A 16247-nucleotide genomic window follows, 5' to 3' on the forward strand; every position below is an offset into this window, starting at 1 on the left:
CCAAATCACCATGGTTACCAACATGTTTATTTTGCTGAGCTGATGGCAACTTCTGCTACCCTGAAGAGAGGATTTATAAACACTTGAGGGATGAGTAAAATACGAGGCGGCCAAAACGACCGAGGGAAGCTTCCCGCCCCGGGGCAGGCGGCCCTGGGCCAAGCCCCCCACCCATCCCCGGAGTCCAGCTCTGGGTTTCGGGCGAGCCTCCTGCTCCGGTCTCTCTGGGCCTCCCCCCCCCCCCCCCCCGGGCGTCTCCCCCTTTGCCGACTGTCATCTTGCACCCTTGTGTTACAACAAACGAAGCCCGGGTGTCCTGTGAGTCCTTGGAAAGGTCACCGAACATGAAGATGGTCTTGGGGGACCCCTGGCACATCCTCCTTCCCCCCAAAATGTCCCTGACCCGTGGCTCCATTGGAACAGGATTAAGATGACGCCTGCCCTTTATGGGAGAGAGGGATTTGCCGGTCAGCCTTCCCCCAGCAGGGCCGGGATGGGGGAGGGGCATGCCAGACTGGGTCTCCGTCTCCCCGACCCCCCTTTCCCTGTGCAGAGTAGCCCCCTGATGGGCCCTGGTCAGCACCAGGTGGGCGCAGCCAGGAAGCCCTGGGAGCCGAGGGCCAGGAAGCCGCAGCGGGACGGTGGGCACGCCCGGGGACGGTACACTTGATCCCGAGGCACCTCCTCCCGCCGACCCCCACGTTGTTCCTGCCCCTCCCCCCGGGGAGCCCACCTGGCTGCAGGTAAGGGAGGCTTCCGGAGGAGAGGTCTCTGCAGCCCATGGCATCGTCTCCATCTGGGGGTGAGGTGGGAGGTGGGGAGCTCTCTGTGGCCCCCGAGAGCTGGGTCGCCCCAGGACGTGGGAGGGGGGACACTTCCCCGAGGAGGGAATATAAGCGGCCAGCAGCCTCTGTGAACGGACAGGCTGGTGAGAAGGCTCCTGCCGGGTGCAGGGCCCGTCTGCCCCCCGAGAGGGTGAGGAATCACACCAGCTGGCCCGGGGGGGGGAGAAAGGGTGCGGGGGGGTGTGCCTTCCTGTCCCGAGCAGCCAGGGCCCTGAAGGGGCCGGATTATGTTAGCTGAAGCTCGGGCTGCAGGTAGGGGACCCGGCAGAGGACATCGGCGTGGCCCTCCTTGGTCAAGTGGGAGAGGAGTGTGAGGGAGGACTGCCTCGAGCAAAGAGCTGACGGCTCTAAGACCCCCGTGCTCATGGGCGCCGGGCGAGCCGATCTTCCCCAGACGGAGGGCGGGCCGGCCAGCCCACGGGGGTCGGAGGCCACACAGGCCACGACGGCGACAGAGCTCCCTGCACCGTGTGAGCGTTGAGGTGCCCCCTCCCCCCAGCCACCAGGGCTCCGTGGCCGCCCTCCTCTCCAGCCAGGTGACGGGGGGTCCTGGGAAGGCAAAGTCTCGGGGCCTCTGACACGGCCCGCAAAGGGAGACCGAGGGGATTGTTGTTTCAAGGTTCTGCCCCACGGTCCCAGCCCCTTTGGTCATGGCAGGTGGTGAGCCCAGGTCCACCTTAAGGAGGAAAGTTCTGGAGCAAGGGCGGGCATGGGGCTGGTGTTTACTCAAGCCCACCTCGGGGGCCAGGCACGGTGCTCCCCCACCCCGTGTCGTGTCTTTAGTATTCTCTGCTGCTCCCCTAGGGGGTTCGAGAAGGAGTGTGAAGGTCAAGGGCACGGCGTGGCCAGGCCTGGGATGCCTGTGGGGCCACCACGTACTCGAGCAAGCTAAGAGGCCCTGTCACAAACCACCGGAGTTGTAGCCAGGCGTTCTCACATTTGCTGGAACATAAGCCCCACCCCCCAACTTCGGAGCACCCGGGGACACCCGTGGGACTCATGCTCCGCAGTCCACGCGCTGGGAAATCTGGCCCAGCTCCTGTACCGACTGCTCGACCGGGGGCAGGTCCCTAATGTCTCAGGGTCTCTGTTCTCTTCCTACGGTTTCAGGGTGCTGACACGGGCCTCCCAAGGTAGCGTGTGTCCATGTGTGTCACGCCGTGTGTGTCCACCCTCAGCCATCGGGGTGACTGATGCCCTGGGGGCCAGGCCCTGGTGGTGAGAATCACGACGTGGACCCTGTCTCTCTCCCGCGTGCACTGGGAGTCTCTGAGTGGCTGAAACTGACCAGCAGGAGGCCACCCCCTTGATGGAGGTGGCCTGTGCCCGGGTCTCAGCAGGCAGAATGGGACACCCTCTTAGCCAGAGTGACTGGCTCAGGGTGGGGACAGGACCCAGGATGTTTCAACCCGGAAGTAATCCCAGCTCCTTTCATCAATAGTTAGGGGAGACACCGTCATCCTTTGGCCATACGTGAATGAAGGAGCGCCTGATCCTGATCACCCCTCACAGCTACCGGGGGACTAAGAGGGACCTGTTGGCTGAAGCTGAAACCACGGAAGGAAAGCAAAAAAGATGAACCAAACCTGGGTCCTTGAGAGCTGCGGGAGCAAGCCTCACCCGAAGCCCACCCTGCCTGGGACTTGCCATTTGCAAGAGGCCAGGAATCGTCTTTATCATGAAAGCCTGTTGGAGTTGATGTTTCCCTACTCGGAGCCCAAAGCTCCCCGACCAATGCTAGATGGCATGCCCCGTGCGGGAGAGGCAGCGCCGGTAACCTCAACAGCACCCTGACTCCCACGATTACGCGCTACCTTGTGGGGTGCAAACTCTAGGTAGTCCTTGCATTGAAGAGCTCCCTGCTAAGTCCCTACCATCTATTTCTTTCCATCAGAATCACTCTGGTGTCCGGGGTCTCACAGAGTAAGAATCTGCAGCCCCTGGAGTTGGGAATGACCCTTCCCCACCCAGCAGACACCTGGCATCCTGAGTTGTGGGGCCAGCCTGGGGCACCCCGGTTCTCCATGCTCCACAGGCCCCCAGCCCTGCCTGACCATAACCTCCCCAGCACTTGGACTTGGAAAGATGTCCAGGCTACGTTCAGGCCGGAAGCACTTCTACTCTGTGGCACAAAGGCTTTCCTCCCCCACTCGGCCATTTCTCTGGCTTTGCTGGAGTCCCGGGAACCTGCGGGAAGTGGCCACCGCGGTCCCCGCGGGTCCCCACCCGGGAGTCTCCAGGGAAGCCTGGTCCACTGGCTCGTTCCCTGGGGGCTCCATTGCACAGACTGTTTCCTGCTGTGGCTGTCTTTTCCCTCCCAGACACAGAGAGAGAGAGAGGAGAGGAGGCGTCCCCTCCCTCAGCCAGTCCTGGTGGAAAGCAGGGTCCCCTCAGGCCAGGGCCACACAGGCGCAGGGCCAGCGCATGGAAATAACCGTTATCCAGGCGGCCGCGTCCATCCTGAAAGACCGGCGCCGTTTCCCAAGCTGTTTCCGGGACCCCCCGGCCCCACCCCAGCAGAATCGTGTCCTAGGACCCCGAGCCCTGCAGAACAATTTCAGATTCCCCTTTGCAGGCAAAAGGGTCAAATCCAGCAAAAACAGAACTAGAACTAGGGCTCTGGTTGCAGGAGACACAAAGGGACCTCCCGCCCTGGTCTGCAGCGCCATCTAGTGGCCAGTATGAGGCATTGCAGGTCGGGTAGAGGGTGCACAGGAAATACAGGTGGTTCTCACCTCGCCTGACCCTTGAGAGCAGAGAGGGCATCACAGCCTGGATCCCGGGCTGGGAAGGACGTGGGGCTGCAGGTGGTGTCTCGATGTGAGAATTGCTAGGGACCCAGAGCCTGAGCCGATCGAAGCCCCCCACCTTGCCGAGCTCCTGGGTGCTCTCTCCACGGCTCAGAGGGACTCAGTTCTCAGGTCCTCGAAGGCTCCCATGCCTCACCGGTGAACCAACTAAGTCTTCTCCGGGGCAGCAGAAAGAGCCTGAACTAGGAGGGAGAAGATCTGGGTTTCCACTGTGAGCTGCTTGGAGCGGTGGTTTAAAATTTTAGCCTCAGTTTGCTTGTCCGTAAAACGGGACCGGGGACTCGTAACTCGTAGGGTTGTTGCAACAATCAGATGGACAAGGGGAGAACGTTCGCGGTCACGCTCAGGTCCCACCGCAGCCTGCGGCAGGAGCAGAGCAGGAGCGGCGACCTTTCAACCAGACAGGCTTGGGTCTAACGCCAGGACCCAACTTCCTAGCTGACTGCGGGAGGGTCACGTGATGTCTACATTTCCTTGGCTGTAAAGTGAACATAGTCATGTGGGAGGCTTGTGAGCCACCCAGTCACGGGTCTTGAAACCTGGATTGACTGAAACGTTTATTGCCTCTTTTCAAGGCAGGCGAGTGACAGGTACCGAGTCAATATCACAACAAATGGGCTCAGACACGTTCCCGGTGTCCCCAGAGTGCCCAGCACAGCACCGTGGACTCAGTGATGCCGGGTAAGCCTGGGAGGCGACTGAACCAAACAGAGCAAACGGCACGGTCACAGTTCAATGTCACATGCGATTTATTCTACTTGCGCAAAATCAGTTTAGCCACATGTTGGAATGTTAGCCACATATTGCAATGCTTTACCGACTCTTGAGAATATCCACTAAATCAAAACACTCGCATTCTCCAGATATGAATCGCTGTTAGTTACACTCAGCAAAATTAATCTCCAATTAGTTGCATTCAACAAAAGTAATCTCATGAATTAAAGACCATGACCACATTGTAATTCTAAGTTCATCGAGGAAAAACGCGATGTTTTCAGGTGTTAGCTAGAGAATACAATTCAATTTGTTTCACATAAAGTAAAAAAGCACGATCCGTCAGTATGGTGTAATGGAGAACATCCTAAGATAAAAAGTTAGATTCTACACCCAGTTCCTTATTAATTCATTTTGTGGCCATATGAAAATGACTCACCCATTTCTTCTCTGCTTTCCCATTGTGCAATGGATAAAATAGTACCTCTCCTGGGGTAAAATTATATTTTTAAATGGCTGTGAAAATACTTGGAAAAAATATAAAATAGTGAGTATGTGTATGTATATGATGTTATTTCTACTTATAAAGATTTTCATATTAATGGAGTGTCTTTTGAGTCCCTGTTGTGTAAATAAAAACAATGTCCTGGAAAGGCAGACGTCAAAGAGCATACATGTCCACTAAAAATAACATTAGCGGTGCATTTATGACTGACCTATTGTTAAAAGAACTCCAAGTGCACCGTCAAATATCTTTGAAAATGTGAAATATATATATTTCACATTGGATGAATGTGATGGATGAAGCGTGGGATGGAGCGTTGGATGAACGGATGGCTGAATGGGTGGGTAGCTACGTGGCTGAGTGGATGGGGGGATGGGTGGCAGGTGACAGATGTCAGTGGTGAGCAAAACCAGAAAGGACCACTTGAGCCAGTTAGGAGGGTAAAGAGTCTGGGGGCTCTGGGGGCTGTGGAGGTGATCTGGGTGATGGCAAGGCTGGATCCAAGCTCGTTTGAAGATCCCCATGCCTGGGGCATACCCCTCACCCCACCTCCTACTCCAAAAGCTCTTACATCCGCCTGGTGGGCATTGCTTATCTGGGACCTACACAGATGACAGGTCTCCTGGGTCATTCAGAGGCTGTGTTTTCAGCACCCCCGGGACTCATCCAAGCTCTGGATGTGGGACAGAGCAGGTTTCCGTCGATGCTTCATGGATTAAGAACCGAGGTTGATTCACAGCCACCTGCATGGAGAAGGAGGTGACCAGGGTCAGTGCGCATGCCGGAAAGGAGAGGTTCATGCAGGAATACCCCCCCGAGCCTGGGTAGTGTAGGGTGACCATCACCCCGAGGACAGGACTTCTACGCTCACTGGATGGTGAGAGATTGTGCCCGAATAAAAGGGCAGCGGCTCCCAGAAGGCACAGAGGAACGGGGACCATGGCGGCTGGACTGGTCTCCGGTGAATGGGGCTCCGGTGAATGTCAGCACATAGGTGTGCCTGGCCCGGACACCTGAGCCGGACGACCACACCCTCGGGGCCTTTGTGCCATTGTCCTGTCTGCGGAGGACACACTGAGACTCGGGGCTCCCGGTGCCGAGGGCCGCGCCGAGCGCCAGCCTGGTGGGGACGGTTTGTTTGATGTTTTTCAAAGAGCACATTTTTGCAGGAACTCGAGACCCAGTCAGAGATGTCCTTCACTTGGGAAACAGAAGCCACGGGAGAATAAGAAAGGATGAGAGGCCAGTTTTCCCTCCGGTGTTTTTTCATTTTACGTGGGGAGGACATCCAGAGTCACCTTGCCCCCACATACCAGATGTCCTCAGAAACTGAGCAGGACAAACGTTGGCATCCTCGTTGGGATTCACGTGGTAAGTATTCAGTAAGATTCGCTGAAGTTCCCTTGGAACTCTATCCAGGGAGGTGACTGGCCTCGTGTGCTGGCCCCGGTCTTACTCTGCCCATCTGAACGGCAGTGGTTCCAAGAACTTAGATAATGTACACATCTGCTATCAGGTCCTGGAGCAAAGGGGCCGCGGCAAAGCAGAGGCGTGATCCCTGCAGTGTCCCTGCCAAACCAGCTCCTGGAGCTCCTCTCACGAAGACGAAGTCACGCGGAAAGGGACGTCGCCCCGCGGGGGACGTGTGCTAATCTGGCCTCCGCTGTGTGACTCAGAGGGTTCACTTGAGCTCTCTGGGCCCGATTTCCTCATTTCAAGGGTGGAGCTCCTATCAACCACACTTTGCTGGGTTGGTTCAAAGTCTTATCTCAAGAGAATAAAGAGCTGAATGTGGGGAAGGCGGCCTTGGCTGGGGAAGAGCCTGAGGAGACAGGGGCATGTCTACACGACAGTGTCCCCTGATGGGGGACAGGACGCAGTGGGTCAGTAAGCAGAAGGGTCTCCATGACTCAAACTGCGTGGGCCCCAAACCAGAGAGAGACTAGAAGGCGCCGTGCTAAGGAGTCTTAGTTATAATCCAGTGTCGTTGAACCTGAACCACTGCCAGTCACCCACATGCTGGGGCCCTCGGGGTGGCAGAGAGCCCTGACCAGTGGGGGCAGCACCTGCGTCCCCAGGGGCTTCAGGGCCCCAGGAGGGCTCCTAAGTCATTGGAGCTCTGCGGCTAAAAGAATGGACCCCAGACCCGAATCCCAGCTCTGTCCCTTCCTAGTTACATTCCCAGGACATTCCTTCCCCTGCCTGCCCCAGGTCCCCAGCTGTGTAAGTGGTAATAACACAGCTTCACGCGGTTGTCGGGAACCTGAGGGACTTAACTTGTTTACAGCGTTTAGGAAGGGTTCTCACGCACCCACACGCTCAGCACTCCTGGGTATTTGCTAATGTCGGTAAGAAACAGGGTCCTTCCCCAAGAGCCTGCTTGAGAGGGGAGAGAAAGAAACCCTGATGAGCTATGGGGTTGCTAAGGGCGTGGGGAGAACGCAGCTCAAGTCTGGGGAGTGAGGGGACAGGAAACCCCACTGAGTCTGGGGGGAAGCTGTCTGCTGTCGGAAGGATCAGGGCCCCGAGCACTGAAAGGGCAGAAAAGCATCCCCTGGCCAGCCAGCGGGGGGACGATGAGGACGTGTTGGTGCGGCCGTCCCAAGCCAGGCATCACACACTGTGCCCGGCAGGGAGGCCAGTGACGAGGCAGGACCGAGGCCGGGGGTCAGGGGGAGCTGAGATTCCCTGTGGGACGTCCCCCAGCACCGGGGGACTCGGTGTGGCCCTGGGCAAGTCAGTCCCACCGGGGAATCTGCCATTTTCCCACTGGAAATTCCTACGGAGTGGGCTCTTCTCACGTGATGGGGTTTGTGAGGGAGAGAGCGAGACAGGAGACAGGAGTGAATGTCCCCTGCTGGGAGAGGTGAAGTGACAACCTGAAATCCTGGTTCGGGGCCACCTCCCGAGTCCTTAACTCCTGTCAGGGGAGGGAGCTCCCTGGCAGGCCAGAGGGGCCAGAGACACGCAGGGGACTGGGCGCAGGGGAGGGGCGTAGGGGAAGGGTGCAGGGGAGGGGAGCAGGGGAGGGGAGCAGGTGAGGAGTACAGGTAGGGGGTGTGGCTAAGGGGTGCCGGTGAAGGGTGGTACCCAGGACGCCTTGGGGCAGCCCCAGGGCCCAGAGCCGATCTCAGGCCACCGTCCCGTCTGTAACTACATGGAGTCCGACCGTGTTTGGAGGCAGCAAACGACAGCTGCCAAACGTGGCCTGTGATTTTTTCTCTCTAAATCTCAAAGCCTTTACAGAAATCACAGGCCTGGGCGCTCCCCGCTACAGGCGTGCGCTAAGAAAACGGCGCTCCACCGGAACGAGCGTCACCCGTCTGTGATGAGCTGTATTCGGGCCCAGAAGGAGGTCCAGGCACCCGTGACCGTCATGGCTCAAAAGAGCCACTTCACGCTCGGGGGTGCAGGTACTTAAAATCACGGAGAGGACACGGCAAGGCAGAGGCGTGTGCCCATCACATCATCCGGGACACGAGGCACAGCTCGTGGCGAGGGCAAGGCTGTGGGGACACGGGACAGAGAGGAGTCGCCGATTCACTCAGCACTCAAGGTGCCAGAGGCCGCCAGGGGTCTGCCTGTCCTCACCAGCTTCCTGCCCTCTGTGCGCGTGGTACCACCGTCACCCGGCCCTGCTACAAAGGAGGAAAAACGAAGAAACCAAGGCACCAGGGGCTCGGGGCCTCACCTGGGGCCGCCCGGGAGCAGGGGGCACAGGGCTGGCCTCGGAGGGGCACCGGGGCCGGCGCTCGTCTCGCCGCACCCCCCGGGGGCTCCGCGAGGCCTGCCCTTGTGCAAATGGACAGAACCTGACCTAGACAACCGATGGCCCGCTTCCCCTCCTGCAGCTTCGGGGGCTTTCCGCTAAGGGGCACGGAACGTGCCACCGGCCACCCGCCGTTCTCCAAAGCCCCCAGCACATGCCTCGCCAGTGGCGAGGGTAGGACGCGCGCATTGGAGGCGCGTGGCTGTTCACCCACCTGCGGGCCCGCCGGGACCGCCTACCCAGAGAACACCTGGTAGCCGAAGTCGTCTGGCCCGGCTCTGAAGCTGTATTTGCCTGTCATTCTCTGGTAGTGCACGAGGACAAGGGCAGCCGCCCCGGCCACCACGGCGAAGATGGCCACCACGATGAGGACCAGGTAACCGGCTCCCAGGCCCGGCTCCGCGCCTGGACGCTCACCTGCAGGGAACGAGACGGATACAGCTGTGAGGTCCGCCCAGACCGGGAGGGACGTGCATCACCTGTGGCCCCAGCCCTGCGACCTCACGGTCAGGGTGGGCCGGAGGGCTTAGGACGGATTGGCGATGGAGCGAGCTCGCCACGGAGTCCGCCGCTCGGTGACCTTGTTATCTGGATCTGACTGACCCGGAGCACCGTGCTGTGAGGCTCCGCACGGGCCCGTGTACGTGTGGGTTTCCGAAGGGGACAAAGCAGGTGTCCCAAGCCTGAGAGAGCGGGCGTCAGCCAGGACAGCTCAGCCCGCCCGGCGTTCTGGATCACTCCTAGCCCCCCGGGGAGCGACAGGGCCCACGGTGCGGGGAGGCTGAGAGCTCGGCTGCGCGTGGAGACCCGGCCGGGCGCTGGAGAGGGGCGCGGGCCTTCCCTGGACCCCGAGGGCCAGTAAAAACACAGGAAAGCACGGACCCAAAAAAGTTGGAAATGGGGACTCGAATACTCAGGCACCCATGTTCATAGCGGCATTATTCACAACAACCCAAGGGCGGAAACAAGCCAAGCGTTCATCAAAGGATGAGTGGATAGGGGCGCCTGGGCGGCTCAGTCGGGTAAGCGTGGGACTTCGGCTCAGGTCATGATCTCGCGGTTCGTGGGTTCGAGCCCCGCGTCGGGCTCTGTGCTGACAGCTCGGAGCCTGGAGCCTGCTTCCGATTCTGCGTCTCCCTCTCTCTCTGCCCCTCCCCCACTCACACTCTGTCTCTCTCTCTCTCTCTCTCAAAAATAAATAAACATTAAAAAAAAAAGGATGAATGGATAAACAAATGTGGTCCATCCACACAATGGAATATTGTCTGGCCATAGAAAGGAGCAAAGTCCCAACGGGTGCTTCAACATGAAGGAACCTCAAAACATCATGCCTAGCGAAAGGGGAGAGTCACAAGGGATGGCACACAGTATGACCCTGTCTATAGAACTATCCAGGAGGGGCAAAACCAGAGGCAGAAAGCAGACTGGTGCCCGGCTCTGAAGGAAGGGGACGGGGAGGGACTCCTAATCGGTGCGGGGCCACCAGCCGTCCCCACCCCCAGGGGAGAGAACTGCTCACCCCCGTGAGGAAGTCGGGGTGCGTGGAGCACAGCGAGAGTGAGTGGGACCCACGACAGGGCACCCGCAGCAGGAGCCAAAGCCACCCCTGCACCACGTTCACCTCCGTCCAGTCCCCCTGCATTGGGGGTGTCCACCTGGGTGACAAGGGACACCCGAGAGCCTGTCTCCTGCGTGGTTGCCGAGGTAGATGTCACTCTGGGTCTCCAGGGCATAGCACAGGTATGCAAAGTGGTCCGACAGTGGCATTGGGGACCCCTCCTGGCTGCCTGGGACAGAGGCAGTCATATCCTCCAGAGGGAGGGGCGCGCTGGACGAGGATCCTGGGGGCACGTGCTGGAGCCGCGTAACCTCCCAAGGCGCCCAGACACGGGACGGCCAGTTCCCCGACAGCTGCAGGGCTGGCCCCTAGACCCGGCCTCTGCGGGTGCTATAAGGGGCACCTGGCCTCCTCCCGTCCTCCGTGCGGGGCCGCGGTGCTAGCCCGAGCAGGGGGACCACACTGAGGATGTTGCAGCGGGAGAGAGGTAGACCCCGCTCACAGTGGAGCCCAGGGCGGAGCCCGGATGTAGCCTCCGGAGACAAATGAACCTGTTTGCTCGCTGCCTGTTTCCCCGGGTTTCCGTCACCTGCAGCCGAACGCTCCCACCTGACCCACCGGCCCAGAGCTGCTCTAGGTGGGGTCCACAGGCCAGCACGGTCCACCGGTTGCTGTGGCCCCGCAGTGGTTACCAGTCTACACAAAATGGAGAGCAAGACATGACCCTCCCCATGGGAGGGGGTGTCTACCTGCCCAGGAGAGACCGGTCACGCGGCGGGAGTTGCATGCGGGGCCCACAGTCAGACCACCTGTCAATCTCTTAATAAAGCACTGGACCTTCACCAGGATGGCTTGAGAAGCCTGCACCGCGGGCAGGACGGTTGCCACGGTCACTTGGGGTAACCCACACAAACAGTCGTTTTGCAAAGACACTGAGTGATCAATGCTTCGGTGACGGGGACACAGCCCCTGCTGTGGGAAAGTGATGGAGAGCCTCTAAGCACATGTAGGGAACCCCCAGCTCCTCACTTCCGGGCAGCCTCAATGATGATTCTGGACCCTTCCTTCCGGGACACTTGTGCATCCGACAGACATCACGTCAACTTTCTCTCCCTCTTTGTACAAAGCAACTCTAGCGAGGGAGGACTAATGAGTGATCTCGTGAAGCAAATGGCTACGGAAGGGTTCCCGGAAGGAAATTAGAATATTGCGATGCTAACATAAGATGTCTTGGCAGCACGCATTCCGGAACGATGCCCACGGATTCCTCCTCAATCTCACCAACGCGCAGTGCTACGTGCGTCCTCCAGAAAGATACGTTGAGGTCCTGACCCCCACTACCACAGAACGTGATGGTCCTTGCAAATGTAATCAGTGAGGGACTCCTAATCGGTGCTGAAGCAGGAGAGGCTCTGACCCAATAGGACCCATGTCCTTGTAGGACGGCCATGTGAGGACACAGAGGCACCAGGGGAACCCCACGTGAGGACAGAGGCAGAGCTCCGGTAACGAGATCCTGCCAGCCAAGGAGAGCCACAGCAGCAAATGCCAGAAGCTGGGAGAGCCGGAGATAGATTCTCCCTCACTGCCCTAGCAGGACCCAGACCTGTTGACACCTTGATCTTGAACTTCTGGTCTCCAGAACCATGAGGTGCTCAGTCTGTGGCACTTAGTGTCCTGTGGCCCCAGCCCCAGAAAACTAACACGGGGGGGCGGGGGGCAGAGCGTGGGTGCACAGTCAGGGGACAGAGTGTGGGCACAGGGTGGGAGGGGGGCAATCCCGAAGAGATTTGTCTGCCAGTCTATCCCACCCCTGCAGTCCCCAACAGTATTTCTGTTCATATACACAATTAAAATGCAAAGTTTCCACCAACTGGGAGATTCCATGTTTCTAAATAACTTTTCTGTACATTTATATGGCACAATTATGGAGCACACAAGAGCTAATAAGACAATGAGAAAGAACGATACACCAAAGGAATGATCCTTGTTTTTGAGCCTGACAATTTATACCCTCATTATATTTGGTGTTCTGTGCAATGGTTGTCAGTTGGTGCTCTACTGGCTACAAATGATAACAACTAGCACTTATCCGGTAATTTCTATGGACAAGGCACTATATGAAGTAGAAATTAGTACTGTTCTCATTTTATAGATGAGGGAAATGAGGCACAATGGAGTATGCCCATGCTGCAGAAAAAAAGGAGAGTGCTGGACACATAGTAGGGATATATGCCTGCCACATAGATGGAATAATGAATAAGTGGGTGGATGGATGGATGGATGGATGATGGGTGGATGGATGGTAAGCGGGTGGATGGATGGATGGATGGATGGATGGTGGGTGGATGGATGGATGGATGGAAGGATGGAAGGATGGATGGCTGGATGGTTGGATGGAAGGATGGATGGGTGGATAGATGGATGGATGGTGGGTGGATGGATGGATGGATGATGGGTGGATGGATGGTAAGTGGATGGATGGATGGATGAATGGATGGATGGATGGATGGATGGATGGATGGAAGGATGGATGGATGGAAGGATGGATGGCTGGATGGATGGAAGGATGGATGGGTGGATAGATGGATGGATGGTGGGTGGGTGGATGGGTGGGTAGGCGGGTGGATGGATGGAGGAATAATGGTTGGATGGATAGGATCCAGAAGACTCAGGAATTTTCCCAAGACCACACAACTAGAAGCATGAGAGTCCATATTTAAACTCAGGTCTCCTGACTCCAAGCCCAGTGCTTTTTCCACTCCAGTAGTTTTGACATTATCTATAATATCTGTGAATAAATAGGAATCCCATTTCTATAAACGAGAATGCAATTCACACATATTGTCTTTCATATTAGGGCTCCTGGTCAACCAGTTCTCCTCAGCAGGTTAAGAAATGAGGAGGGGGGGGCGCCTGGGTGGCTTGGTCGGTTAAGCATCCGACTTCGGCTCAGGTCATGATCTCACGGTCCGTGAGTTCGAGCCCCGAGTCGGGCCCTGTGCTGACAGCTCAGAGCCTGGAGCCTGCTTCCGATTCTGTGTCTCCCTCTCTCTCTGACCCTCCCCCATTCATGCTCTGTCTCTCTCTGTCTCAAAAATAAATAAACGTTAAAAAAAAATTAAAAAAAAAAAAAAAAGAAATGAGGAGGGGGTAGGAGAAGCATGTGGTCCCAGGATGGGCCCTTCAGCTGCCTGATGACCAGTGCAGACACCAGAGCCCGGAGCCCAGCTCCAGAAACTCCGAGTTAGTAGGCCTAGGACGTGCCCCCAAACCTGGGGTCTTTTAAATTTCACAAATACTTGGATGAGAACCAACAGTTGAGAATCGCTGGCCCTTCTCTTACTCCCTCATCTTTCTTCCTAAGCCCTGATCAGCATTCGGACCCCAGCTCACATCCCGCATCCAAAGCCCAGAAGTTCTTGTGCAGGAAAATATGGAGAGGCAAGGAGGGCCATCCAAGTAGGGAAAAAAGCAACAAAAAAGGAAAATCGACTAGGATTACATTTAGCTGCAAACGGGAGAAAAAGCCAAATAGCAGTGACAAAGAACATGGAAGTTTATGTCTCTCTGGCACAAAACTTGGAGGTCGGAGGTCTGGCCTGACCTGGCTGCCTTGTTGTAAGGTGTCCTTGGAAATGGGGCTCCTTCCAGCTCCTGTCCCCATGGCCCTCCCCTGGGGTCTGAGAAGGGGGATGATGAAGAAAGGGGAAAACAATGGCCTGAGCCCCTGGGGAGCTGGCACTTGACCTCCATTTGCATTTCATTGGCCAGAACTTACTCATAGGGTCACTCTCAACAGCCAGGTTGACTGGGAATTACGGTTTTCATTCCCGGCAGCCAGCTAAAAATGGGGTGGGTTGGGGGGTGGGGGTGGGGTTCTATTATGATGAAGGGGCGAACAGATATTAGGGGACAGCTAGCCATTTCTGTCTTCGTACCCAAAGCACGCCATTTCCCCCAACCAATTTTTTTTTTTGAAAAAACAATGAAATCAATCTCAAAGGAAATAAAACGTCTTCCTGGAAAAATGATGGCAGCCTTTGAAATGACGTGGAATGTAATTGGCTTGTGGAAGTTTTATACCAAGAGAGAAAGCGATGTCATTTTTTTTTATTTTTGCATCTTCCGAGTTAGGCAAGCCCAGAATAAACAGCTTAGGCATCACCTGAGTTCCTGTGGCCCAACAACCCATTCGGTGTGTTTATCCAACATAAACACATGGCTGGAAATACTGCTTTATCTAAGGGTGTGCTGACATCCTGAAGCCCCAGCCTTTTCTTCTGCAACGTGGGTATGACAATGGCCCCTCCCTCCCGGCCACACTCTGCAGGTGATGGACTCAATGCAACCCGGGGAAGTCGCTCTCAGCGGCCAGCAGCTGTTACGTCCCCTGATCCTGAGTCTGCTGCCAAACATCCCAGGTGCTCTGGCTCCCGGGAGGGCGGAGTTGTGGCTCCCACGTTGGTGAGATGGGACTCAGGACTGTCTAAACCAAGTCACCAACTAACCTTCAGACCGGACGAGGGGTCCCCAGGATGTCTGGTGTATGGTGGATGCCTCGCTGCTTCTCGGGGACTTGACGTCATTGCAATTCTGTTGTTTTGAAAGAAAAGAAACTTCGAGTTAGTCGAGCAGAACTACTGAGTTCGGAGACAAGTCCTGACCGTCGGGGCAGTACCCTGATCCGTACATTCTATCTGGCTGGAGACAGCAAGTCGAGGGTGGGTGAGCTCAGACAGGGGAGGGACCTGGGGGCCTGGACCGCCTGGATCACAGGAGGAATCGAGGTTCAAGAGAGCAGCCCGCTGCGCCTCCAAGCCCTGGCCCCTCGGCCCCTCAGGCCCTCTGTCGGCGCTGAGTCATGTTGGCGTTCTCCATGGCCATGGCCAGCTGCAGCCGCCTGCTCCTTTCAATGCCTCTGCCTTGCACGAAGGTTCAGGGACACGGTGGAACCTTCTTAGAATACACCTGCTATGGGCTGCATTCTGCCCCTCTAAAAGATGTTGACCCCCTAGCCCCCGGTACCTGTGCATGTGACCTTATTTGGAAATAGGGTCTTTGCAGATGAGGAGAAGGTGAGGTCATTAGGGTGGGGACCTAGTCCAACATGACTGTGTCCTTGGGAAAAGGGGACGTTGGACACAGACACAGACATGCACAGAGGGAAGATATGAACACACAGGGAGAAGCCGGGTCTGCATCCCAAGGGGAGAGCCTGGAATGACTCTCCCTCGTGGCCTGAGGGGGAGCCAGCCCTGCCCCAAGGCTGATCTTGGGCTCCCCGCCTCCAGGCTGTGAGAGAATGCACTCCTGATGTCTCAGCTACAGCTGCGGCCACAGAAAAGCAGTCAATGCTTCTCCTAGGAAAGCTGGGAAAGGAAGGCGTGAAGCCATATTATCAAGAATCTGAGAACCGGCCCCTCCTTACAGGGGTGGTTGTGGCTATTAATACTCTTAGTATGTCTGAGGGGCTCTTGGAGCCTGGTGCAGGGTCATGCACGCCCCTAGCTGGCAGTCATCCAGGGGTCTGTGTCCCTTTCAACCCTTTTTTCTGGAAGATCTACTGTGTGTGAAAAAGTGACATCAACAAAATTGATGTTCCTTGGGTTTCTTCTCCTATGCGTGTCCTGTGGATCCTCGGAGGCTGGTGACCTGGGGGCGGGGAGGGGGACTATAGGGGTTCTGTGAGCAGCATAGAAACAAGCCCATCACCCAGAGATGAGGCAAACACACAGCCCCTGAACCCAAGGCCAACAGAGTTCTCTCTACTGTCCTGGGAGCAGACCGCATGTGACAGTGAGCTCACATCCTTGTCTGTGGTGTGAACAAGGGCTCTCAAAACTCAGGACTGCAAAGCATATTTCACATTCAAAGGTCTATGGAAATGGGAATGTAAAATTATTCATTATCCCAAATTCGTGCACATGAAAATAAAAAAAAACCCTCTTATTAAATATCACAGTGGCTGGGATTCAGTAGTGTTCCCTCAATGTTACTAAAAATAATACTGAATTAAAGCAAAGTTTTTACACCTGAATATGCA

At 56.6% G+C, this 16247-nt stretch overlaps 1 protein-coding gene across 1 annotated transcript in view; it reads right to left on the bottom strand.

Annotated features, from left to right (window-relative positions):
- Positions 1–4386: 4386 nt before the first annotated feature.
- The window catches only part of UMODL1 (uromodulin like 1), a 65064-nt gene continuing 53203 nt past the window's right edge, over positions 4387–16247 (bottom strand). The window contains exons 20-22 of the mRNA XM_053903042.1: positions 14713–14797; positions 8858–9060; positions 4387–5617 (exon numbers count right to left, since the gene is read on the bottom strand). Of these exons, the coding sequence (XP_053759017.1) occupies positions 8879–9060; positions 14713–14797 (267 nt within the window). The 3' untranslated portion in view covers positions 4387–5617; positions 8858–8878. The remainder of the gene's footprint in view (positions 5618–8857; positions 9061–14712; positions 14798–16247) is intronic.

The sequence above is a fragment of the Panthera pardus genome, unplaced genomic scaffold (assembly GCF_024362965.1).
Source record: "Panthera pardus isolate Hobbes unplaced genomic scaffold, ASM2436296v1 HiC_scaffold_16, whole genome shotgun sequence".
Lineage (NCBI taxonomy): Eukaryota > Metazoa > Chordata > Mammalia > Carnivora > Felidae > Panthera > Panthera pardus.